The 27,049-nt window shown below is 39.5% G+C and overlaps 2 protein-coding genes across 2 annotated transcripts in view; one reads left to right on the top strand and one right to left on the bottom strand.

Annotated features, from left to right (window-relative positions):
- Positions 1-1,813: 1,813 nt before the first annotated feature.
- On the top strand, positions 1,814-15,350 carry MFSD9 (major facilitator superfamily domain containing 9). Its single transcript, XM_074815134.1, has 6 exons — positions 1,814-3,996; positions 6,500-6,587; positions 7,925-7,968; positions 9,254-9,383; positions 10,665-10,874; positions 11,446-15,350. The coding sequence occupies exons 1-6, from the start codon at positions 3,724-3,726 to the stop codon at positions 12,234-12,236; spliced, it is 1,536 nt and encodes a 511-aa protein (XP_074671235.1). The 5' UTR covers positions 1,814-3,723; the 3' UTR covers positions 12,237-15,350.
- A 3,261-nt stretch (positions 15,351-18,611) lies between these two features.
- SLC9A2 (solute carrier family 9 member A2) overlaps positions 18,612-27,049 on the bottom strand; it is a 32,691-nt gene continuing 24,253 nt past the window's right edge. The window contains exons 8-12 of the mRNA XM_074815133.1: positions 26,882-27,043; positions 26,196-26,292; positions 25,172-25,303; positions 23,195-23,285; positions 18,612-21,085 (exon numbers count right to left, since the gene is read on the bottom strand). Of these exons, the coding sequence (XP_074671234.1) occupies positions 20,715-21,085; positions 23,195-23,285; positions 25,172-25,303; positions 26,196-26,292; positions 26,882-27,043 (853 nt within the window). The 3' untranslated portion in view covers positions 18,612-20,714. The remainder of the gene's footprint in view (positions 21,086-23,194; positions 23,286-25,171; positions 25,304-26,195; positions 26,293-26,881; positions 27,044-27,049) is intronic.

Below are 27,049 nucleotides of genomic sequence, written 5' to 3'. Positions count from 1 at the left end.
ACACTTACAGCTTTGAGGGTGGAGTCAAAAGGTTTCTTTCCACATTCCTTAAATCTGCAGATCTTTTCAGAGACATTACACTTTAAATGTCTTTAAGATTAACAGCAGTTAATCAGACTCATTTACAGTATCTCTTAAAATGTTCTGGACCACTGGAAAGTTGAAAAGTTGAAATGACTGTTGAATGTTACCCTAATGATCTGAAGCGGTAAACCAGAATGGAATAAGTCATTGTTAGATTCGCTAAATTTGATTACAAATTGTACATTTGGGGGTCTTGACCTTACCTATTTGTAATATGGGAATCCAAGAATATGTTCCATTTACTGCAATAAATTGCTGTAGTTGTCTTAGATCTGTCTTACAAAGGTATTTTACAAACTTTATAAGGTTTAAAATGTTCTCCCTGTTGAAGGAATGAAAGCATTTTTTTTTTCAAAACTTTGTTAGATTTCAGATGACTTCCATCAGTGCTTTCACTTTGTCATGGCTTGGAGCACACACAGCCACTGAGCTGGCTGAGGAAGGGCAGCTGCAGACCATCTCAACCCCTTGCTTGGCAGGTAACACCAAGCATTTACCACAGTGGATGTTTTTAGTAAAGGGCTGCGGATCCCTCACCCCTTCGCATTAGCAAACTGAACCTCAGACATTCTCCCCCAGACCAGTTCTCCTCCCACACAAAATTTGAGGCAAGAGCAGCCTACTAAGCAAGGCTGAGGACAGTCCAATGTCCAGCAGACCAACACTGTAAGAAATGTTCCTTCTGTCATTAAAGTAACTTTTTTTTTTTTTTTTTTTTTTTAACCCTCTCCATTTATGCAACACTGCTCTTCAATTAGGACAGCAGAACTAGACACAATGTTGCATTAGTATTCAGAACAAATAACTGTTTTCCTGCTTTTCTACTTTAGGCTCCTCTCTTTCTTACCAGAAGATGAAGTTCGATTTTTGGGCTACAGAATAGCAATAAAAACTTATGGTCACCGGTTATTTACTATGACTACCAAGTTCATCTTGTAATCACTGACTGCCACAACAGAGATGTGCACCCCCTTAAAGGTGCATCAGGCTTTGTTTCTAGCTGTTCCTTTACACTTAGAATACTCATATATCAGGAAAGCCGAGTACTCAGATTGTGTTGTGTCAGTAGTCTGCATAATTTTCCTGGCCCTAGCATTACCCATAAAATCAGTAATTTTGATTCTATCTCTTTTTCCAGGTCATGGAAAAAGGGTTAGAAATGAGAGGAACATCTAGACATACCCTTTCTTCAGGGAAGATTATCCATTCACAAATACAGTCTGGAGACATATCAAACAATTCTGAACCTACATGCTGTTTGCCATTTCTGAGTATGTGTTGCTCTACTGTCTTTAAGAATCATCCAGTAACAAGTCGGACACCTTAAAGTACCAACAAGTCAAATATCTTAAAGTAATGTAAGTATACTATATTTATAATATCATTTTAATCAACCAACTATGTAATTCTCCCCCAAAGATATTACACTGGTTCTATTTTCCTTAAGACCATGATAAATGGTCTTCATTGTACTTCATTCCTTTGTTAGTTCATTCCATTATCAATCATACCATCACTTTATTTGGGAACATTAGCTTAAGATTTCTTTATTTGGGATTATTGCAATTATTTTGTAATTGCAATGACAGAACGTAAGTGGGAACCTCTGAGGTAGCAGGAACTGCCTTCAGTTCAAAGGTAACAGAGATATTTGCCACATTACTATATAATAATGCCCTTTTTATATATATTATGCAAAAGTAAACATGTAATATGCACAATTCTTTAATAATCTAATCAAGTTTCCCATTACAAAAGCAGTAAGAGATCTGTTAAAGGAAGACACGTATGTTTTCCAAATATTTTTTTTCTCTGTGAACAGTTTGCATTGACAATGTTATTGGAGCATCGAAAAGTTCAGTTAGTCTCTGCTTTACAAGCCATTCTGCACGGAGATAGCTTGAAATAACAGACAAAACTAAGAAAGAGTTTTCATTGTCAGGGAATTCAATATTCCTGCCTACAATATTTTGTCCCCATTATATTAGAACATTTTGGTCTTCAAAATCTAAGAATACAGATTTGCTAACTCTGGTTTCTTAGAGCAGAGACTGACATTTACATAGAACCTCAAAAATTTCACTTGGGCTCAGTGTTTGCACAAAAGTCAATCTGCCTTGTACCCCAGGAATAGTACCCAAACTCTTGCAACATCTTTTAATCATCCACCACTTTAATAGTTTCCTCTCATAAATTTTCAGGCCTTTTCCATTTCTTCCAGAGTTAAAATTACTAAGGGTAAAATTAGTGCAATATTGAGCAGACAATGTAGTGTCAATTCCCATGATGCTCTAATATTTCAATTTCTTGTAACCATTTTGTTCATTTCAGAGGAATTGTATGCAACCATGATCTCCATTAATGTTATATCCAGAATTTTTAAAATCTCACTGAGAGGATTTGTTATTCAAAGTGGCCTCAGAGCTAAATTAATAGGATGTATTGGTTAAGCCAACTATAAAGCATCACAGCCACTGGGATATTAAACAACTGAGTTATTCTGGAGACTCTTGATAACGTCTTTGTCCCTACACACCTGCTAGGCTAAGCTTTGCCTTGGTATCTTATAAATAAGCTGTGTATCTAGAAATACATCTTGCTTTCCAGTTTTGGGGGTTTGTTTTTTTAATTCTTCATAACCACAAGGAAAACCACATTCCCTTCTTCTTTTCTGTGACCTAGATCTGTTGAAGACCCCCAATCCTGTGATATTTATTTCTTCTGAAAACACAAAGATAGAACTAAAGTTATCCTACTGTCAGTTACTGATTGTTCTCAAACTTTATCAACTGGTGCTAACTTTTAAAATTTAAAAGTCATCATCGTTTTTCAAAAGCTTCTTCTTACCGATAATTAAGAACAAGTTAGACTGTCTCCTGTTCCCTTGTGCATTTTTGGATTTTTTTGAAGTATTCAACACTGCAGCCCTTTCATTGACCTCTGGCCTAGCAGCTGTATAAAAAAATTCCCTCTGTCTCCAGCGTAAAGGTATTTTGCACGTGACAGTCCCTTCCACCTGTGCATCTCAGAGATTTAAGAATGCAGTTTTACTTCTGTGGATGCAAATACGTTATAACATAATAGCTATCCACCATTCCATCTATCCCGGATTTTAATGGAAACGCAGCACAGCAGTGTATGCACGAATCAGGAAGAGGGATGGATGCCCTTCTTCTCTGGCTCAGTACCACAACTGCCAGCCATGTAACAAGGCACAAAAACACTTCGCCGTCAGAAACACTTGATGAAGGCACTGGGCTGAGCCCCGCGAGGGCCGAGCAACAGCAGCAGTGGTGGGACAGGGCCTCTTTTCCCAAGGAAGGAGGCAGTTTCGGAGGTGCCCGGGTTCAAAAGCCATCCTACAGCAACCGAGGGAGCGGTGCAGGGGGGCTGTTAGCTCGTTCGTAGGGCGTATTTCTGCCTCCAAAGCCCCTTCAACTATCTAGCCCTCCCTGCTCTCCGTAGCGCCTCGGGCCTGAGCTGCAAAACTCTCCAGGGGTCAACACGCCAGAAGAGGCAGGAAGGGCAAAGTCCCACAGGTGGGGGCACGAGCGGGCGGGCAGGGATCCCGACGGCCTCCAAAACCCGCAGAGATCCTTACTCCTCCTCGCCTGAAAAAAAAAAAAAAAAAAAGACAACATGAAGAACACACTCGTGAACGCGAACACCACACACCGGGGCTTGCCCCGCTGCCTGCCCCTCCGCCTCCACGTTCCCGCCGCGCCGCTGGCACTGCGCATGCCCGGCGCCGCCGCCGCGCCGCCGCCCGCCACGGGACGCGGGCTCGCTGCCGCCGGCCGGATGGCGGAGGAGGAGGAGGAGGAGGAAGATGGAGGGCAGGCAACCGCGGGGAGCCCGGCGGTGGCGGCGTCAGGCCGCTTCGTGCGGTGCCTTTACGCGGTCGGCTTCCTGGTAAGCGGGGAGGCGGCGAGCGGTGGCGCGCGGGCCCTTCCGGCGCGGCCTGGGACTGGCGGCCGTGCCTGGGGAGGGGAGTTCTCCCCGCCCCACACGAGCCGCTGCCCGGCCCCACGGCTCCGGGGCAGCCGCTGGAGAGGCCGTGCTGGAGGCAGAAGAGGGGGACGGCCCCGCAGGCGGCTCCGGAGCTGTGAGGTGCCCGCGGGGTTGTCAGGAGGTGCTGCAAAGCGCGAAGTCGGGCAGGCACACCCCCCCACACACACACCCCCCCCCACACACACACCCCCCCCACACACACACCCCACACACGCCCCCCACACACGCCCCCCACACACCCCCCCCACACACACACCCCCAAACCCCCCACACACACACCCCCAAACGCCCCCCCCACACACACGCCCCCCACACACACACACACCCAAACACCCCCCCACACACACAATCCCCCCCCACACACACACACCCCCCACGCCCCCCGGTGCCTGGTGGGCACCTCAGCGTCCCAGCTCATAGCGGGCTCCCCCCGTCACGCCCCAGATAAAGCTGCCGGGTTTTGAGGTACATCACTCCAGCTGCTTTTCTGGAGTTGGAATGTTTGTGGCGATAGTGGCTTGTCGCGGCTGTATTGTTTTATCCGTGCAAGCAGTCCTGCAGTTTGATACAAAGGGATCATTTTTATCCCGTGGGTGAGATAGAATAGCGCAGCGCCCTTAAAGTTTTGCCTTATTCTTACTAGAGAGCTGGCCCTTGTTTCTTTGAAATACCAGTGGTCGGTGTAAACAAAAAAAAAAAAAAATCCATGCTTTTTCTAGAGAAAAGCCCCTTACTGAAAGAACATAGAGTTCTTTCTGCACTTTATAAAAGATTTGTATTCTGTAGTGATTCATGAGCCTTGGGAAAAAGTCATTTAATTAATTTTAAATTAAAAGGGATAACTTGGAAAATTAATACAAAATTAGTACAAATTTGCACAGCAAAATGTAGATATATTCTCTTACCTACCTTTAGGTTGGGCAATAGAAACGGTCTGGTTGGTGTGTGTCCTGGAGCAAATATTCCAGGAAAAGATGTGTTGGAACAAGCTTTACTTCTTAGCTCACTTTTAAACACTGTGGTTCTCCAACCCTGTAGTACCTTGCTGACACCAAGCTGGAGTACACACTGAAATCAGCCCAAGTGAGTGTCCTTTTAGAGCGTGTAGAGTGTGGTGAAATATTGTAATAATGAGCTGTTGCCTGCGATGCAAGCTTCCTCTAACGAAGCAAATACAGCATACTTATTATTTGACATAAGAAATTATAGGTGAAATGAGAAATAACTACCCATAAGAGGATAGCAGTTAATGGGTCTTGCTCTACCTGCATGCCCATGACAAGTCCAGTACTACCAGGGTATATTCTGAGACTTGTCGTTTTTAATGTCTCTATCGAGGACCTGGATGAGGTCATTGAACCTCTCTTCAGGTTTGCAGATGACACTTAAGATTGTGTTATTGAAGATCTTCATAAGTCGTGTGATCTCTTTGCTCATGCTAATGTATTTAATAATGATTCTAACCTTGTAAGTCTCAATTTCAACCATCAAAAGATTCTTATAATGACAGACTGTGAGAATTTACTTAATGATACCCATTGTTACAGTTATTCAGTCTTTGGGCATACAATGAATGTCTAGTCTAGTTCAGCTCAGTCACTGATAAAAGGTGATCTTGCTCCAATAGATCTTCTGTAAGATTCTGCTCTGATACAGAACACTGAAGGCTTGCCAGATAGTAGGTAGTGAAAGAACTATTGGGTCAATGTGGTTATCTTAACAAAAGATAAAAAATCAAAAGGAATGAGTAGGAGATCCTTACACTGTTCAGGATGGGCAGTGTCCTTTCGCCTCCTCTTGCAAAACATTTTTCACTTATGCTTTGCTTTTTTTCTTTTTTTTTTCATGTTTCTGTCTTTTCGCCGCATTTCTTTAGTTATACACAAAAGCAGTTTTTAGGTAGGTTTAGATCTACCATAGCTTCTTCCCCATTGTGGTTGAAAGTTAAAATACTGTAGACTTTCCAAATATACTCTCTTCGCATAAGTAAAAAGTATTTTTGGGTGATTGAAATTACAGATCACTTTACATTCAAAATAATAGTACCAAGTACTTTTCTTGTTCAACAGATAAAGTTTAATATATATTAAAGAATATTAACTGTTTAAATATATATCTTCAGAATGATTGTATTTGGAGGGGGAAGAGAACTGCTGTTATCATAGTTTTCACTCTTCTGTGAGGCAATTATTTATGTTTCAGTTTATGTGGTTTTGTAATTTTGTACATACAGGATGCATTGTAGAGGTTACAACATACCACATTGGCCATGAAAAATTTTCTTTTAATCTTGCATTGATATGGAAATTATTTTTTTTTTTAAATATTGACTGTTATTAAGTCAGGTTGCCACCATCTTTGTAGAAATGGTTAGTTATTAAAACTTTTCCTGCCTTCTTTTCAGGATTTATTTGGTGTGAGCATGGTTGTTCCTTTAATGAACCTCCATATCAAATCTCTGGGAGCAAGTCATACAGTTGCTGGAATAATAGGTGAGTTGCAGTACTCGATTAATTTACCAAAGAATAAGGTAATGTAAACTGGATTATGCCTTACTGCAAGTTGGACAGTGTAATATAACTCTTCCTTGCTAGTAGCATAATAAAAATTCAGGCCAATTTCCAAGTGAAACTGTGAGGGCAGCCATACTGTGTTAGACCCAAAGAGCTGTCCAGCCTTGCATACTGACAGTAGACAAAAGCAGGTGCTTGGGAAAGAGCATTCTTGGAAAGAATAAGGAAGTCTTGCAGTAACAGTTGTGCAGATGCTTCTCCAGCATCCAAGAATTCACAGCTCAGCAACCTGGGGAGTCAGAGGTGTTGCTTTTATTTTTATTGTTACAGACTTTGCAAACTAATTCTGCAGCTGGTTCTCCTGAGCCTTCCAATGCCTATGATTGCTCCCAGTTTGGTTAAATTCCTTGGAGCTGCCTTTTTGGCACATTTTTAAGGAATGTTTGCAAGTAAATTCTGAAGGTGTGGAATTTTATCTTAAAAAAATGAAGTAGTAAGATAAATTCTGTGGTTCTAAAGTTCTTATTTATATTTTACAGTACTGTTTATGGTTTGTAATGATACAAGCATGATATTCTTTATAGCTATGTGTGGTTGACATGGGCTCTGTTACTCAGTTTTTCATTACCTTGCTTTTTATTTTGGATGAAATTTAGCACTTTTCATGAAATAGTTCTGGTTCTGCTCTGAGTTGACAGTTCTGCTCTGAGTTGACAAGGTAGTATTTTAAGCAGCAATTCATCAAAAATATGTTTTCATTTCAACAGTCTGCTTTGATTTTTAACTTTAAAAGAAACTGGGTTTTGAGGTGTATTCTTATAAATGAAAGAGCCTGGCAGATGCTTCTCTTTGTGCTTCTCTTCTGTCACTAACTGCTGCTAAACTTTTAGCCTCCAAAACAAAGGAGCAGGGTCTGTGGTTTCTTCAGGGCTTCTGTGGTGCCTTGTTATAGGTTGAAGTGCCAAGTGGAAAGCAATTAGTGCCTCCCAGTAATGAAATTCTCTCCCGATTCTGAGAAAGCAATTATAAATGCCAAGGTCTGTTTTGTTTAATACACCATATGAAGCAACATCCTTCTACATTACATAGTTTTATAAGTTTTCAGCATTTGTTTTTTTTTGTCATTTCTGAAACTGTTTCCTTGGTTATGTGCTAAACTCCACCCTTGGTTTGTCCTGCTCCCGCTTCCTATCCTTCTAGTAAATTATTCCTAGAATTTCTCTCATGTTTCCTCATTTAAAATTTTGTGCAGTTTTCACTTTCACATAAAAAGTGAGTTTAATTTTTAACATTGGTATTTTACTTGTTTGTTTTAGGATCTCTTTATGGTATAATGCAACTATTTTCCAGCACATTTGTGGTGAGTTCTAACACTGCGTTCCTGAGTATGTTGGTATTTCTGTGGGTTTTAGGGGGCGAAAAGGATGAGGTTAATAATAGTGTTTCTTGACATTTTGAAAATGTTTATAGTGTTCATATAAGCATTTTTGATTGGAGGATCCAGTTTTTAGTTTGTGTGGAAAGTGTTTGTTCTGTTTATAGGAAATTGCCATTTTTTTCAGAACTAAACAGAATACAGTCTTTAGACAAAAACTAGAATCCAGATTTGGGCTCAGATACATTACTGAGCATGTCGCAGTCACACAGTCTGTCTTCAGTGTTGGTGCTAGTAAAAGCAGTTACCTTCAGTGCAGTAGCCTGTCCAAAAAGCAGTCTCACGAGCCAGCGCCTCGTAAGCCTGTCACCTAGAGTTTGCTTTCCCTGCTCAATGGACAGTGCCTTGTAATTTGACATATGGCCTAAATGAATGTGTTACATCTTTGAGCTTTGTTTGGGTTTGTTTTCTATTAGCTTTTGATTTTTTATATCCTAATCTAAGCAAGAGTGCAAAGACTAAACCTCTTGAATGCATGCTTTACCTATCAATCCCTATATTTAGCCAGGAGCACCTTTAATATTACCCTGGTACCTCCTAGCTTTCAAGAGAGCAGATTTGGAGTGTCTCATGAAAAAACTGTTTCAGGGTTTGTTATGCAGGCCACCTGGGATAATTTGCTTCTATAATCCTGTGGTATTTTCTTTGAACTGGAAGTCCACTGCCTACTGTCTTAAAAACCTACTTCCTGTTTGGAATCAAGCTGATTTATAAACATGTGACATGCAAGTTTACTGTTTGCCCTTCTCATAACTACTTGCTACTTGTCTGCTCTTGGATGACAGGCTCCTTGTAGCTAAGATCATTCCTTTTAGGATGCTCAACAAGTGTCTAAGTACATAGTGACCATTGATGCAAACAAATACTTGTGGTTGATTGTGGTCACATTTTCAGAGGGCTCCTACTGCTAATATTTCATGGTGTTTATTGCAGGAATTTATTTTTTTAAAAAGATAAATTACTTTTAAAAAAGGTCTGTGCATGACATTAAATGGAATCATAGTTTCAGCAAGTGCACTGCCAGCAGGGCAGAACTCTGCTTATGTCTTCCAGATTTTGAGCACTTAGGAATATTGTGTAATAAGCTTATTAAGCTTTCATTGACAGTCCTTTGATCTCTTTTTCTCAATTTAATTTAGAATTACTGGTTGTTCACTGTACATAGTTAAATGTTATAAAAAGCTAATCTTAATTTCCGGTTTTGTGAAAGGGCTGCTGGAGTGATATAGTAGGAAGACGGTATTCCTTGCTTGCATGTATTCTTCTCAGTGCACTGGGTTACTTCCTTCTTGGAACATCCACCACTGTTCTCCTGTTTGCCATTTCTAGAGTCCCTGTAGGTGAGTAAAGACTTGGCATTTTGCAGTTTAAATTCGCTGTAGTCTCAGCTTGAGAATTACTACTAGAGAAGTCATGGTATGTGGATGGCTACATAGCATCATCACCCAGCAGCACCAGCTGAACCCTAGTAATGGAAAAATCTCTACAAATCAAATGTTCTTGTTACTTTTTTTCTGAAAATAATTTGAAATGTATACTCAACAACTGTCACAAGTTTTATGCCACCTTGAATGGCTAAATTTTGTGAGAACAGGAGTGCAGCAATTCCTTGAAAGGCTATTGTAAGGTTATAACAGGTACACAATACACCAGGTCACTGCTGGAAATCTTGGCCTACACTTGCAATGGAGAATGGAATGATATGTGTGTTACTGTTTTTTCTCATGCTGAAAATATACCTCAAAGTGATACAACAAAATTTGGCTGAAATTTTAGGTCACTGCTTCAACAGAATATTTAAGTTGTGTGAAAGCACATATGTTTGCAGCACTGAAGCTAAGTTTCTGCCAGGGTTGGTATCAGAGTTCGTAAAATAGCTGAACACCTATTGCATATATTCTGATGTAAGCGTTGCTGTTACTATGAACACATCTACTAAAGGGCACTTTTATGGCCAATAGTTTTGATTTAGGAACTGTTAATATTGTTTCCTAATTTGAAGACAATTTGCTAATGAATTATTTGGTTGATATTTATTACTCAGTAGAGGTAATACTTTTCAATGCTAACAGCACTGTGGCAGCATTGGCCTGATCAGAGGGAAGGAACATAAAAGATTGCATTATTAGTATTCCTGCAGTATGTTTACCCTTCTGTGATCTTCTTTTGCCACCCACCAGTTTCCCATATGAATTTGGTGTGTTACAGCGCTGGAAATCTTCATACTCAGCAAAGTTGGTACAGAGCTGTGTTCATAAACAGACAAGCCATTCCTACCCCATGTTCCCAAACCCACCCACAAGTTCCTATTTTAGCAGCTATTTTATTCCTAGTGTGCTTCAGCACTGAGCTTAGTTACTTCTTTCAGCAAGGCTGCAGGAGCAGTCCTTCGACACAGATGACTGAACAATTTTGATTTCCAAGTCCAAATCTTTGAACAGTCAGGATGATGGTCATGGCCCAATGTGCTGCATGACTCTAGCATTGAAAAATTTGTTGTTAATGGAATCTTAAAAAATTATCAATTCTAGAGATTTTGACCACTGATATTTCAGATAGCTTCTTTTAATCTTTTGGACTGAGCAATACATGTTTATTATTTTGCCTATATTATGTTGCAGGTATTTTCAAACACACACTCTCCATCTCTAAAGCCCTGCTTTCTGACTTGGTTTCTGAGAGAGACCGCCCGTTAGTAATGGGGCGCTTCAATGCAGCCTCTAGTGTGGGCTTCATTTTGGGGCCTGTAGTCGGCGGCTACCTTGCAGAGTTGGAAGATGGCTTTTATCAAGCATCCTTCATCTGTGCCTCTATCTTCCTTCTGAACGCTGGTAAGTTGCATGTCCTATTTTGCATCTTGGAGCCCTTCATTCCTCACTTTTGTGTTTTTATGCTGTTTGTAATACCTTGAATTCATGATGCATTTATCATCTATGGCATACGTGTTCTGTATACTGATACTATCTTTTGAATTTGAACCTGTGTGGAAGAGAGGGAATTTTGAAACAGATAACCTCCAGATGCTTCTCCTTTGTATTGTATATATCACTTTTACATTCAGACACAGGAATGGGAAGTTTTAATGTGCCCAAAGATGAAGACCAGAAATTAGAATTTTGGCTTTAGCCTTCAGATGCGTTTATATGTTGCGAGTGCAGCAGCTCAGTGTTTTCCTTGCTTTTACCGCATTTAAAGTTGAACTGATACTGTTACACTAGACGTAATCTTTGTAATTTTTTAAAGTGGAATGATTGTTGAAGTCCTTTTTTAAATTTTGATTTTTACAGTAAAATTTTTAATCAAATTTTTTTTTTTTTTTAAGTAAACTTCCAATCAAACTAATGTCTTCCATGTAAAGTTCATGTAATTGAATGAAATCAGCTAATTTCTTGCCCTATTTAGGTCTTGTCTGGATGTTACCCTGGAGTGAAGAAAACACTGGCAATAGGGAACATCAACAAGGCAACAAAGGAACAGACAGCTTCTCGGCAAAAGCAAATCATGACCTGCACTTGAAATCAGGAACTAATGGAGCTGTGGCAAGCGATAGTCTTTTCCAGTCTCCGTGGATCCAAGTTGCAACAGTGCTGAAGAGGATTAAAGGAATTGCCTGCTCTGATCTGTGGGATGTATTTTTAGTGCGGCTGTTGATGTCTGTTGCTATACTGCTGTACTATAGTAATTTTAGTCTGGCCTTGGAGGAGAGATTTGGGGTGAAAGCCTTGTTCTCTGGATACCTATTGAGCTACAGCAGTGCACTTGGAGTCCTGGCTGGTTGTCTGCTCGGACCAATAACGAGACTCTATCAGCACAACACTTACAGACTTTTGTTGCACTCCAGCACTCTTACCTGCACGTTGATTTTCCTGTATGCATCAGCGCTGAGCATATGGATGGTCATTTTGTCTTCCACATTCTTAGCCTTTTCAACTACTATAGGTCGTACTTGTATCATTGATCTTGAATTGACCATTGGTGGGAATGAGGCCAGTGGAACGCTCCTAGGTGTTGGACAGTCTGTGACATCAGTGGGACGTATAGTTGCCCCTCTCCTTTCTGGAATTGCTCAGGAGTTCAGTCCTTGTGGCCCGCCAAGTCTAGGGGTTGGACTAGCTTTAGTAGCGATTCTGATAATGAATGCAAACAAACAAAAATACTGTAGCCATGGAAATGTTAAGTTAAAAAATCAATAGCTGCAAATTTGGATTGCATAGGTGTATCTTACAGGAGAGGCAAAGTGAATCAGCCTGGGGTGATGCTTACACCTGCCAGGCTTGTTCAGTAGTAATGGGATCTTTTAAGAGGGCACGTTATGTTCATATAGAGGCAAGTACATACAAGTATTTCTGCTGCAGGGATGTTAACTCCTAGACAAATGTTACTCTAACTGGTACCACTAGAACACTTGTGAGAGGGACTGGTGTTGCTGTATACTACTGGCTGGGATTTTTTAATGAATTTTTAACTTTTTTGGAGGGAAAAAAAGAATGACATGAAATACACAAATCCTGCTTGTAGCTTACATTTGAAATGGTGTTTAGATTGTTAAATTGTTAAAAGACAGAAATTGATTCTTATTATTTAATCAGAGTTGAATTTTCATGATTTAATCAAAAGGAGGATTTGCAATATAGCTCGTTAGCCTTAATTTCTTATGCTGTGGTCTGCTGCCATTTGTCTGCTCTGACAGTAGCTTAACTAACAGAGTGTTTGCTTATGTGATTTTGTTAAGCATACTTTGTCTACAAAACTTGCTGCACAGCATGATTAGGCACCTTGGCGTAGCCATCTGACCCCTGCTGATTCCTGGTCTTTCCCAGGTAACAGAATTGGCTATATTCTAACTTCGTGTATTAAAAGACCTAAAATGGACAATTTTAGAATAATACAGGGTCATTCAGAGTGAAACTGAGACTGGATGTAAGCTTTATTGAAACTTGAACTGGTGGTTCCTGTTTAGTACTAACTTCTACTGAGCAACTTTGTCATAAATTACTTGTTAATATTTCCTGCGCATTTTTTCTACCTTCATTTTAAGAATAAATTTGTTTCTTAATTCTTTTGAATGACTGTTAAAGGTGTGCTGGAGCAAGTAGCAGTAGCTCATGGATCTGGAGTAGTGCATTCTTTCTCATCTCTGGAGGCGTAAGTGACATTTCAGTGACAAGAGAAAAACTTTATTTGTTGGTATCTTAGTCTTCATTTATCTGCAGTCCTTAACTAATGAGAGATTACTCTCAGAGCTATACTGAGAGTTGTAGCACTCTCCTGTGCTATTTATTGTTCAAACTCATATACTTGCCAGTCACCACTGTTTGCATTTCATTTGAAACATACGAAAAATATATTTTGCACTGATAATGTTCCGTATGCTTTTCCTAGTAGTACTTGATGAAAGTACAAAGTCAACAATATATAATTGTTGAGGTTTGGGTTTTTTTGATTAGAAACAATTTAGTTATCCCCTTGAACACATCTGTGCAAATACTGTTGCTGCTTCAGGAGACTCATAGATGGTATTTTGCATTTTTTATTTTCTTCTTTATATTTTCCAGTGCCTGTTATCATTTTAATCCTTGTTGAAACGTCAGTGATTCCAGTGGCAGCACTATGGGCATATGTATAGAACTCTGAGTTGTTTTAATTTTATATATTGACATAATGACTGTGTGTCTTATTGCTGCTATGATTTCAATACATATCCTCAGAGTTCCTTGTTGTAATAATATGTGTTTCATTTCTCCCTAGAACTTGAGGCATTTTCAGGTATCTTATCTACTCTTGCCTTGCTTGGTAGATGCCCCAAAACATTGTTGCCCAAAATTTCCTATTTTCTTTCTTTCTTTCCACCTTGTAAATTTTTTTTTTTTACTTAAAACCACCTCTCTGTAAGTCAGGGACTTCTGTTTTGCAACTATATCAAGGGGTAAAGGAAAAGGGTAGGAAAAAAACCCTCAAAAATTAATATATATTAGTAATTTTTCACATACTTGTTTGTTATATGAGCTAACATAACACTTTCCCTTCTAAGTTTCCGCACTGATTAAAGCTGAATTCTGTAAATACCATAAAATTCAGTATATACTAACATTAACAGCTGCCTGAATATTGCTTATAAAAACTTCAAAACTTCACTGGTTTTGTTTATACATAAGTGAAAAATGTGCTTTCCACAGTCGCCAAATATTTTTATTTTGAAAAATAATTCTCCATATAAGCTAAATAAAAATTAAATAATCAAATTGAGAATTCTGCAGAAGGCTGTGGTCTCAGGGACACGTTGCAACTGATGTTACAGAAAAAAGTTTTTTACCTGTAGGCCAAAATGATTTCTGAAGTGCTGCAGAAACATTTCTTCTTTGTAAAGCCTCAGTTACAGAAAAATTCCACTATTTTTTTTTTTTATTTTTTAAGCAATAGAAGTAAAATGAAGTGACATTCCATGTCTATCATTTTGTCGCTGTGTGTTTTCCCCTGCTAAAACTACAGCACGGAATAGAGGTGTTCACATCAATATGAAGTGCAGTTTTATTTTTTTTCCTTCAAGCTGTTTCTTAAAGTGATCATTTGAATCTGCCTACCTTTCACATAAAAGGCACAAGAGCCAAGGATTCAACCAAGAAGTAGCTTGACAGTGAATGAAACAGAAGAAATAAATGGCAATAGAGAACTTAGCAGTTTGGAGATGGAATGCTAAAAACTACTGTTTTAGTGCCTGGAGATGATGTTTGAATCCCTTGTGTTGTCTCTTAGTTGCCATAACCGTGCAAGTTCAGAGGGTGATGAGTAAATGACATCCCTGGAGGTGAGATGTGACTCCCCTTTTTAAGTTGAGGGAGGAGCAGTTGCAGCTATCTTTGGCTTCAGTCTACTGGGCTTTACTGAATTATTCAGCAGATTCTTTAATCCAATTGTGGTATCTGAAGACTGTAACAAAACAGATCTGAATATGAGCTAAAGAAAAAAGTTTCTACCTGCAAATTACTGAAAATTTAAGATTTTCCTCTTGCTTGCTGTTACTTTAGTTTGGGGTTGTTTTTCTTGGGCTTGTAGGCAGCGTTGGGGGTGGTTTTGCCTTTTGAAACTTCCACTTTTTTAACAGTGGCTACTCTTCTGCCCATTACGATCAGATGATGTTGAAGAGGCTGTGTATACAATATAGTAATTTATTTCTGTAAAACAGCTGGTAGCATATGATATGTACTGATTTTGTTGGTTTTAAATGATGAAGCAAATCTGTTTTATTCCATGTCGTGTATGCTGCATACATTTGAAGAGGTCCTTTATAAACATACCTGTTCCGTGGATTTCAGTTTCTTGTCCTGCTTTTCTCTGAATTTACTCACCGCAGCACTGTCACAGAGGTCAGTACCATTCTCATTTTCTGAGAATGGGTTGATTATTGAGCAGATAATGCAGCAACAAAACAGGACAAGGGTTGCTTAGTAACTGGCTTGCTCACTACTTCAAGCACTGTAATGCCATCGCATTCTAGCTGATGGGAACCTCTGTGAGTATGTTCAGGTGCTGCCAGCCCCTATTTGGTTATGGGTGCTGTGGAATACCCCTGGGTAAGTGAGGCTTTTTAGCTCAGCGCTCTGGGATTTGAAAACCCAAGACTAGACTGTGCTGTTATTGCTATAATTTTGAAGACTCATTCACAAAGAGCTGATCATGAATCTTTTAAGGGAGTATATTGGAGCCTGAACTTTGAGAATCAAATGACTGTGAGTGGAGCTCAGACTTTTTTCTCATAAAAATTAAAGTTTGTAGAGCTTGTTTTAAAGGGAAGTCTTTAAAAACTTCTGTGTTAACTTACAAGGAGAAATGAAGCCAAAATTTCTAGTTATTTTAAATCCTTAATTAGCATCACAGAACTACTTTTGTGATGTGCGACACAATAGGAACTGCTCTCCTGTTCGGTCAAATTTGTAACAAATAGGAGATCTTAGATATGAAAAAATAAATTAAGTAAACTGGGGTATTTAAAATGGCTTTTCCTTTTTGTGGCAAAAAATTACTTTTTGAAACAAACCCTGTGGCAATTAGGGTGCTGTTGTAACTCACAAATTTAAACCTGCGCACATTTCAGATCATGAACCGATGAGACTCATCAGAGCAGCCAATGTGACCATTGCCTTCCCTTCTGCAATCTTAGTTCCTCATATTCTGTCAAACCTCACAGGACAAAAAGACTTCCAAAGCACATCAGTGCTGTGCGGGAACCGCATCAGTATTTGCAGACTTGGGAGAGGAATGGTGCTAACCCAGTCTCCCACCGCATTGTCCTACTAGATCTGTCTAGCACCTGCAAGAAGAAATCTTCTGATGGTAAGATTCTCAAGTAGCTCAGCACGGTATCCAAGAGGGATCCAGCCACCCCTAGCCCCTCTACTCTCTGAGGACTGGCTAGAACACAAGGGGATTCATCTCTTACCAAATTAATTCGTCACCTTAAATGCAACACTCCCAAATGCTAAGGTTTTTGTTCAGAGAATTAAGCTGCCATGCATTTTTTTATTTTTTAAGTAGCTCCCCATTTAGCTGGCTGTCTAATAAATAGGCCAAGAGGGAGATGAAACTCTCTGAGTTGAAAGTTGTGACAGCTGCCACTGCTGTTCCCACAACTGACAGTGTCAAGCACAGCTGCAGGTTTATTGAGAAAGGGCAAGTTATATCATGATCTGCTAAAATGTGGGCTAATAAAAAAAAAAAAGGACTGTTAGTCCTCCTGTCTGTCCCAGATTTAAATAGCACCTGAATCAGGTAGTCCATGACTTCTCTCTCTACTGCATCCTAAAGCTGTTCCTCCTTCTCATGCTTGGACTTGATACCCTTTCCATCATGTTTTCTGGCCTGAGCCTCCAATCTATTGTTGGCCTGGCTGGGGCTGTGTATTGCAGATGCCATGTTTTAAGCATATTCACAAGGATATTTTTATAGGATCAGAGCTCTTGTATACAAGAAGCATTCCTCCAGCCAATTTTAAAATCCTTCATTTTTTCTGCAGGAGCTGGGGGATGTTGTCAGAACTTAAAACAATTTTGGAAATGGTGACCAGCTGAAGCATTTCTTGCAGTGTTGGCCTTAAAATGTTGCTGGTGTCTGGAATTGGTGGACTTGGCATCTCTTGAAAAAGGTGGTGCAGGGTGCAGTGTGTTTGCTCCCAGAGACCTCAAGATACTCTGTAACAGCATGCATGTTATTCTGGCCAAATTTTTAACTTTGTTTCTCTATGTGATTTCTATGTGGCTTCAGCAGAGAAGGATATTCTCAAGTTTCTGAATTGTTTTGCAGCATGGTTTTCTTTTGTTGAACACCTGTAGTTTCAGTGGAGCTTGCATTATACTTTAGTAGCAAGTAGGACAGCCCTTACATTTTGCCTCTTACAGCAAATTATTCTTGTTTTCTCTTTCAAATACCTGCTTAAAACAGATACCTGGATGTCTATCTACTCTCTAGCCCTTGCTATACCTACTTTCTTATCCTATTTACTTCCAATTTATAGGTCTCTCAGCAGCTGAAGGGGGAAATTCTCAGAAAACCATAATTCAGAGTGTAACATAAATATTTCCCTACTGTCCCTAAAACTGGGCATTGTGCTTCCTCACCAAGGCAGTAAAATATCAACACTACAGAGTGTACTAGGGAGTCCATCTGGAAACAAAAAATTTATGTGTGAATTTGGCGAGTATCCCAGTCACTGCTGAAGATGTGGTTTCCTGAAAAAGTGAAAAACGTGTCCCGCCAATACATGACTTTCCCCATCAGATGGTGCTCGAGGACAGATTTACTGGGCACTTCGTTCTCCAGCAAACTTTGATACAACATGAAAGAAGTCTCAGCAAGCTAAGTTAGATGGGCCTTTTAGAAAGATCAAAGGTGCTATTGAACGTGTTTTCCCTTTGCAGGAAAAGGTAAAAAAAAAAAAAAAAAAAAGATAGGAAAAGGCAGACCTCTGACCCCAACCAGAGCAAGAGTTGTAGGAGAAGGGCTACCTCGGACATAGCCTGTGTCACCTGCTGCTGTCATTGCTACTGAAAAGGAGAACACCGAGGAAAGCAGTTCCCAGAGATGATGAGGGTCTGACCCAGCAGTAGGGGAAAAGAGCCTGAAAGGGGTGGGAGGAGCAGGAGGGAGGAAGGGAGAGAGCGTTTGCAAGGAGACAGAGTCCCACGAGATTTGTGATTCTGCTTCCTAGTGTAACCGTGCTGGAGATCTGGCTTGATGCTTGTATTCTGTGGATCTCAAAGTGCTCTGGAAAGGTAACAATGTGCTAGCATCTTCTGAAGCACCAAGAGCTTAAGACCATATTTCATAAAAACAACCTTCAATTCAATGTGCTTGTACAATGGGGCACCCACTTTAAGTACCAATGATTTGAGCATGCACTGTACTAATGCACAACCAGAAAGGCATTAAGGTTCCTGAAAGCTGCATTATTTAAAATTGTGCCACAAAAAATTACAATCATTTGAAAAAAAAGGCAGCTCTCCCCAGATACAAGCCCATTACTTTGTCATTACCGGCACATGAATGAGAAAGCTCCACAGGGAGTAAACTAAATGTTGATGTGCAACACTTCACATTTATTTATTTGGTCAGATATAAAACACCTAATCTAAGCAGGCTGATCTGCAAGAGGATGTGGTTTCAAAACTAAAATCAAACTGGGGATTCTTTCTTATTCAAACATGATCCCAATAATGCAGTGACAGAGTACTCGCTGACAATTTTACTGTTGAAACATATTTTCCTGTTGAAAGACAAATTCAAACTTGTTTTTAAAGCTTGCTGGCTTTGTTTGAATCCACAGGAGATGATCATTAAAGGATAGCTAAGTCCTAAGGATTCCACAAAAATCATCTGTTGAGAATAGCCATGACCATTTGACCGAGATTTCTAAGGTTCACATAGCCATCCCTCTGCAGCTTAGCTTTTGCATTTGACACACAGCGAAATCTCCATAGCTGAAACAGAAGAAAAAGACTAAAAGACCTGTGCCAATAAAAGAGTTTAGGAAGGTTTAACATTTCAAATACATACGGGAAATAAATATTTTGGAAAAGCTGTTAGAAGAAGGAAAGTCTTAAATCCCCATTTATAAAACTAATTTATCAACCTTGTCCACGAACCTCTGAAATAAATCTACCCTATGATTTTAAAAGGAAATTCTGATTTTTAATAGTTCTTTCAAATCAAGTTTAAATTAAAAAAAAAAAATCTTATTGCCCACAGATTTAGAAATGTACTAATGAAAAAGAAAAGTTATGATTTCACAGTGTACATTCTTCAATGAACGTCATCAATCTTGTAACAAGTAGAATGAAAATTATTTCTGCACTGCACTGAAATGTGTATCTGTGCTGCAGCAAGCTCAAAACTTAAGACAGATTATGTGGGACAGAAAGTGCAAATTCCTGAGAGCTACAGTTAAGTATCATTTATTTTAATGCACCCTCCCTTCCCATATGCACTCAAATGGCAGCCATTTATGCTAGGATGAAGAAGTCTGTGTTTCTTACGAGTATTATTAAGGTGCACAGTGACTTCAACTGATTCCAGGGCCCCGCTGTGCTACTTTTCTGTACAAACAAATAAGATGGAACATATTTGTTCCTTGGAGTGCATAGCTCAGACAAAGAAAAGATTATCTTTCCCCTTTTACAGATGAGGAAACAAAAAGTAAAGCAAGTTGACCATGGTCACAACTGTGAGTGAACGAGCTTTCGAGTCTCAGTGGTCCCTGACTCAAACAGGAGACTGCTCGCTTCATCTATGTGCAGCGCTCTGCAACTATTCTACCGCTGTGTTTGCACTGCATCCAAGAAACTAAGGTGCAAAGAGCGATTTTGAATAAGAGCATTATTTATCCACTTGAAGTTTTTTCTTTTTAGGGTTTCTGGTGTCCTGCTAGGTGCTCACAGATCTTGTTGACATTAGTGAAAGTCAAGGTAATTCAGATTTCCTTTGGTGATCCTCAGTACCTTTCAAAGGTAACATATTGCCAAAAATTCAGAAAGTAAAAATTCAAGCTATTCAGGTCTTGTCTCTATTACAACTCCTTTCTATAAACTGTATTTGCAGTTCTCCTCCTACAGCTTGTTCCTTCTCTTTGTCCTCTTTTTCTGCATCACAGTTCTTCGAACAAACTGGGCTTCAGGAATATATTTATTCTTCTTACAAAGTCTATATGATAGGTGCATTGTGCAATTTTCAGTGTTACTCATATTAAAGCTCTGGTTAAAACAAGTATTATTTGATTATAAATAAAAGCTGAAATGATACAATTTTCTTTTTACGAATCCATTCATCACTGGATTTTCAACAATGATTTTCAATGGATAACTGGGTATTAAACCTGCATGACTTGGTTCCACAAGAGATGATGTGATAAGGCACATTTCCATCCTATCTTAATAGTGGAAATAAAGTGATTAAAGCATTGACATAAGTTGTTTATAAAAGATTTTTTTTTTTTATGTCTTCAGCTTTGCAATTGCCAGTATTCCTTTCACTTAGTTAATGGCATTGACTTTGCCCAAATGGAAGTGGTTAGATCCACATTGAGGCTTTTTTTTTTTAATGGATCCCATAGTCTGATCAGATAGTTTAGAATCCTAATTCAGTATGTCCATGGTTTATTACCAATAGTTCTCTTTTTGCTATGTTCAGTACGGCTGGTTCTCAGGCTTATTTCTCTGCCTTTCCCCTTGCGATGCCTGCCTAACTAACCGTGGTGGTGGCGTAGGTCTTGCTGATCCATGGTCTGCAGTCATATCTTCCCTGCTCAAAGTGCCAAATCTTGGTCTCGTCAGCAATGGCTGTCTGAACCCAATGGATGGCTGAGGCAAGGCACTTGGCTCCTGTGGCTCTCCTCGTCCACCCTGGCTCCCATCAACTTCGTTCTTCCACTCCACCCTAAAATCAGGCGGTGGCCTCTGCTGTCTCAGTCTCTGCTCTCTCAAGATTTTCCCTGCTCTGGGTCTTAGATTGAGCACTGTTGTAGCGGCATCCATCTCGGAGTCACTGCTGTCACCCACTGTTATTTGAAAACAAAATTAAAATTTTAGGTGAATAACATTACTGTTTCAGGAATATTCGAATAACAGCACACTGAGCACTAGCAGCCATAGAAGAAAGATTCCTCATGTTTCCTAAATTCGATGTTTTCTGATTAGACCCTGTAATAGACACTTAACTCTCTCAGGACAGAGGATAAATTTGACTTACAAACATCCCTCCCCTCAAAACTGTGATTTTTAGAAAGCCCTCACTCAGCTGCTCCTTAACTGCCAAGTGCCCCCCAGTTTGAGTTGACATTTCCCCAGTTCTGGCTCTGGACAGGGAAAAACCTCTCTCCCTCTGAGCTACTTGGGGTCTAGTCCTCGCTCACGTCCAAGCAGGATACAAAAATGAGATTTCTCACTCTCACATCCCATGAAATCTAATCTGAGAGGCATTTGCAGAGCACAATATGTACAGGGACTCCGGAAACCTGACTTTGGAAAAGAAGCACCAGTACTCCACTGAACAAAGGATCTCCCAAGGTCAACGTACAGATGGGAGGAAACATCCTGTCCTTAATATGCCTAAATGTAAGATATCAAAGAAAATGCACAGGGCAAATCTCATAGGTTACAAGTGCTGCAGACTCCTTCACCCTCTCACAGCAGTGTAGAAAATGGTCAAGAGAAGGCTGGCATAATCACCCAGGAAATGCTCTTAAGTAATTGCTACCAGGTAAACCAAGCCAGAAGCTTTCTGGATGTGTACATGTGCGTATATTTTCCCCAGCAGACGTCTTTTAAATTGATTTGCATGCTTCAGTCATTTGGTAATCATTTTAACCATCATTTATGAATGCCTCAGATTTGTTCTTAAACTTAATTCAGATATGGTGTTTTAACTATATCAAAGCAAAGAATTGTGTATTGTGCAACTGTCATAAGAACAACTTCCATTAGTAGCCTACATGTTATTTGTTTTAAAAAGGTGAGGAAGGAGTCAACAAAATATATCACCACATAATTGTCCATTCACCCAGATAAATATGTATCAAGGAAGGTCTTCATCAGACTGTGTTTGCAGGCTTTTTCCCCCTTTAATATGTCAAATAATATATTTTTTGACAATTGAATAATCTGGAGGCACATTTCCTCTTTAATTCTAGGTGACAGTAGGTGACCTCTGCAGACATAAGTACAGAATAAAAGGCATCCTCTTATACATTCAGGAGACCAAAGATGTAATTATTAACAAAAACATGGTCTATTGCTAAATTAATTTGGAAGAGTGGGAAACTAATTGGGGTGGGGATCAGGACATTTTAATAACTGTGCAGAGATTTCATCTTCCCAGCAAGAGATCTTGATGGTTGCTTGTCATGAAAGGAAATGCATGGTATAAGCATGGTAATGCAACCGGTAATAACCAAAAGTAATATATAGAATTGGGCAAAGTTTTCACATCAAATGGTTGTCTTCTTCCAGATTATTTTTTTTGTTAGAATTCAACTCCAACATAAAACATTTATGAGTTTTGGCAGGGGGAAAAAAAAAAAAAAAAAGACATTTTGGTTGTAAACCACAGCATTTTGAGAAGTTCTTCATGAGAACTATAAACCAGACCTCATGTCCTCATTCTCCTCTCTGACTTGGTTCTCAGAGCAGTGTCCTCTACTCTGACCCCAGTGAGAAAAGAAACCAAACAGGCTTATAATCCAAGAGGGAGATCTGGACATTATGGAATAAATATAAGGAGAATGAGTCATGGCAGTGTTTCTGGTGCAGAAGTGTTTCAGGCTGCTGCTCGCTCACATAAGGAGATGTGCTGGGAGGACGACACCACTATGACATTTGAACTGAGAAAGCCCCACAAGACTCTGCTTGATGTGGCATTTCTTTATACTCAGATACCTGCGTTAGTACCCATCACTTTTAATGCTCTAAGACCCCTGCTAAATATCCAACACCTAGAAATGTGCTATGAAGGTATTAACTCTAGAATTAAAGCATGTGCATGTAAAACATTTAATATTTATTTGAAAATTAACATGCTGATTTCTCTACATCATCCCTGGAAAAACTTTCCTTCTATGTAGGTAAAATGACTGCAGCACAGTAAGAGACAGCAGAAAATTTTTCATTACCTTTGGAAGATGTTTTATTTCTCACTCGTAGTTTCTCTGGGAGTTTTGTGTTTTTAGGAAGTGAAAGGAATCTTTTTGTATTTGCAGCAGCCTGCGTGCAAAGAAATATAAGAAATGTTAGGTTGCTGCAGACTGAAGTACCTGCATAATGTATGTTAAGGTACATGACTGAGGCTTGAACGAGTTTATGTAGCTAAAGGGCTGGAGAGTAGTTTGAGATTAGCTAATATGTGATCTTTTGCTACACTCTCAAGTTAACGCTGATTGCTGGTTGAGGTCTGTGCTAACTAAGGTAAAGACTGAGTAATCTCAAGCAGCTTAATCAAAGGAAAGCCTAGCGATATGCCCTCTGAGATCAAAGTTAATAAATGTATGCGCTCTAACCTCAACCTTACCTGTACAGGTTTTCCTAAGGAAGGTAAATGTTGCAAGCATGGCATCACTTCATGCAACTCCCATTTGAAACTTTTTATTAGTCAGATGCAAAAATTAGGTTGAGACCAAAGCTTGGGCACAAGAACTAATCTGTATTCTGATCCTGCAAGCACTTTATACATATAAATGACTTTATACAGTTGACTAGTCACACTGAAGTGGACGGGGAAGTTAGGCACCAGCGTGATCATTTACCAGTTCAGGGCATAAAATCCTTGTTTTCCCAAGACTAAGCTCTAAAGGCCCTGGGAGCAAAGCACACCTCATACTTCCTGGAACATGAGAGGTACTTTCCAGGACAGGTTGCTTTTTTTTAAAATTCAAAAGTTTCTCAAGGGCATCCTTTCTTACATTTGATAGAAAGATTTTTTAAAACTCATATAGTCTATCAGCTCTCCTCTGCTTATTGCACACTCAAAGGGAACCTGAAAGGAAATCTATTTTCCATAAGAGATTTTTCCTCTTTGGATATTGTTGTGCTGCTCAGGACCACTATGCTTCCGTCTGTGGTGGATTCATCCAAGGATAATTGTTTTTAAAATTAGAGCCTGTGCATTTTAAAAAACTGTCAAGACACCCCGTTTCTCTCCCTGCCCCGACAATGTCTCAATCCTGCTGAATCTCTTTATTATTCCACCTAGTAAATCACTTATTTGTATGACAAAGACAACATATATAACTGTGATTGAGAGGGGAAAAATCATTCAGAAACAAACTTATTGTCACAATTAACACCACAGTAGCCCTGGTAATGATCACAAATAAGACATAGTACGTATTGGAGACATCATTCCAGCCTCAGCTGCTGAAGGACAACTGTATCAATGAAGACAACAGTCACTAAGTATTCTTGTAATATGAAAATACATATTTATAGAATAATTCATTTCCCTGATACCTAAAATGGGAAGGTGATTTGGGGGATCAGCTTCCCTGCTGAATCAGTGTGCTCTGTTCATGGTCTGAAGTTTACAGTGAAAATACTGCAGGATTGCCTCAAAGAGCCAAATATGATCATACCACAGCATTTCTTGTAGGTGGAAGGGGTTTTCCTATTCTGTGTCAAAACCTAAAATCCTGACTACATTTTATAAATACTAAAGAGCCCACAACATTTTTCAGATGAAGGTCTCACTCTGACTGACTCAATTAGAAGTTCTCTTTCCCATATTTTGGAGCATACTGTAAGTATTTTGTCTACCTGAAAGTCATTTTCAATCCAACCATCCATGCTTCATCAAAATACTGATAGAGAATACTGACCATTCCTCAGATATATACTGTGTACAGCCTGTTCAGTTCCTCTGAGATAAAATTATAGCAGTAGATCCCACTCCCATATCACGTTCTACAAGACTGAAGCTTTGCTGAAAGGGTCAACACAAATTAAGGGGCCCCTGTGTGCAACAGAAGGTGTAAGTGACATTATATGTGCAGTTGTCTTTCAAATTCAGGATTTTTGTTTTTACATTTCAGAATTTTTTCTGCATGACATTTAGCTACAAAGAACTGCTTTCTATAAAACAACCAAAATGCAAGTACCGGTCTTTCTCTTGACAGGCTGTTCGTTTTCCTCAGGCTCTCCCTAAGGCTGTGCCGGCGACGGATCAGAATTTCTTTGGCCTGCTTTTCATTTGCATCTGCAGCCAGGCTATGTCGGTTATATGACGTTGTCTGAAATATAAAAGCAATGGTCACATTCTGAAAATCATAATGTCAAATGTGTTGAACTGTATGCACAGTGCAAAACAGCCTTTTTGCTTTAACGTTTTAATAAGCATCATAAATCCTTGAGAACAAAATCATATCGCAGATGATTAAGAACAAGAACAGAAATTATGCCAGCATTTCTTCAGTCATCTGCTTCACAAGCACCTGTTTGTTTGTTTGTTTGTTTGTTTTTAACCTGCTGATATTTGTAATAGAAGAGAAATTAGAAAAAGCTGGGTTAATACAGTGCTTACCCCCACATTGTACTACCTCAGTCAATATGTCAAGAGAGGGCATACATTTGAAAGCAGCAAGATGAGTCACCTAGGAGGAAGTAATTTTTACCTCCAGCAAGCTGAAGCTTGCTCCACTTTTGAATGTTTTCCAAGGGCTCGGGCATTCAAACTACTTAGCCACAGGAGGGTAAATGTGAAATGTCCTTTTGCTTTTATTTCACTATTTTTCCAGGTCATCACCTCTGCTGTTAATACAAACAACTTCACAACTGGAGGCAAATGGGAAATCTAATCCCATATCATGAAGCGACCAAAATACTGATATAAGTGGACAACGCTGGGTTGAGTGTGCACCTACAATCCTTTTTAAATAATATAAGTAAGTTTCAGGTAATATGACAAAAACATTAAACTTTATCAATAGTATAAGATCAACTAAGCTATTTACATAAAGGAGTATGAATATGTTGCTGTATGTATGATAGGACATGGATTCATAGGCAATAGAAGTAAATAACAGCATTGATTATTATTCTATGGTACAGCAGATATACTAGCCCAAAGATACATTAGGGAGGTAATCAGTAGGGATATTTAAGTATGCAAAACTTCATCCTTACTCGATGTCGTATTTGGTAGAGATTCTTTGTTAATATTTCCCGCATGTTTTCCATTTCAGTGGGAGAAAGCGGCTTTATCTTTCCTTCATGATAGTCACTGTGGCAAGATAAAGAAAGGAAAATAGAGGAAAGAGAGAGCGAGGAAGAATGTTTTTATTTTTATGATTGGGAATTACATTTGTACTATTTCCTTTGTTAGTGTTGGAAACAACATTTTAAAACAACCAAAGAACAGGTGAAAATGTAACATGTAGGAATGAAATCTTGATCTCATCTGAGTCAGTGGTAAGGCTCAAAACTCAGTCTCCGAAATTTGATATAAATTACACAAAATTGTAAATTTGATTAAGGTACTTTTCAAAATGTCCCTCAGGCTTCCCCTGTAGCTATTCGCAGCAGATGGGCAGGCACTGGTTCAAATACATCTCCAGTCTACATGGCAAATCAATGTTCCCATAAGCAGCTGCCCTTGTGAAACTACACGCTCCAGACGAGCGCAGCTCACCAAGTGCTTTGTGTGTGAGCTGAAGGCAAAACACTCTTGTTTTGTATCCACTTACTGTTCAGGTGACATTTGGACACAGAGCGTCCTAAGTCGAAGTGATTATCTTGCCTACAGACTGGGCTGTGAAATAAATTACGTGACCCAGCTGAAATGCTTGGCCACGCTGGCATCACTTCCTTACCTGAGAGACACCGACGATGGGACCTTGCTTATCATTCCACTCTCTGCCATCTCAATAGCATGTTTGATTTCCAGCTTCTTGTATAAAGAAACAATGCTGGATTTGGGCTGGTTCTCCCGGATTAGAAGTCTTCGCAGGTATTTATTGTCAAACTTTTTAAACCTGTAC

The sequence above is a fragment of the Strix aluco genome, chromosome 2 (genome assembly GCF_031877795.1).
Source record: "Strix aluco isolate bStrAlu1 chromosome 2, bStrAlu1.hap1, whole genome shotgun sequence".
NCBI lineage: Eukaryota > Metazoa > Chordata > Aves > Strigiformes > Strigidae > Strix > Strix aluco.
This window is presented reverse-complemented; position numbering and strand designations above follow the sequence as displayed.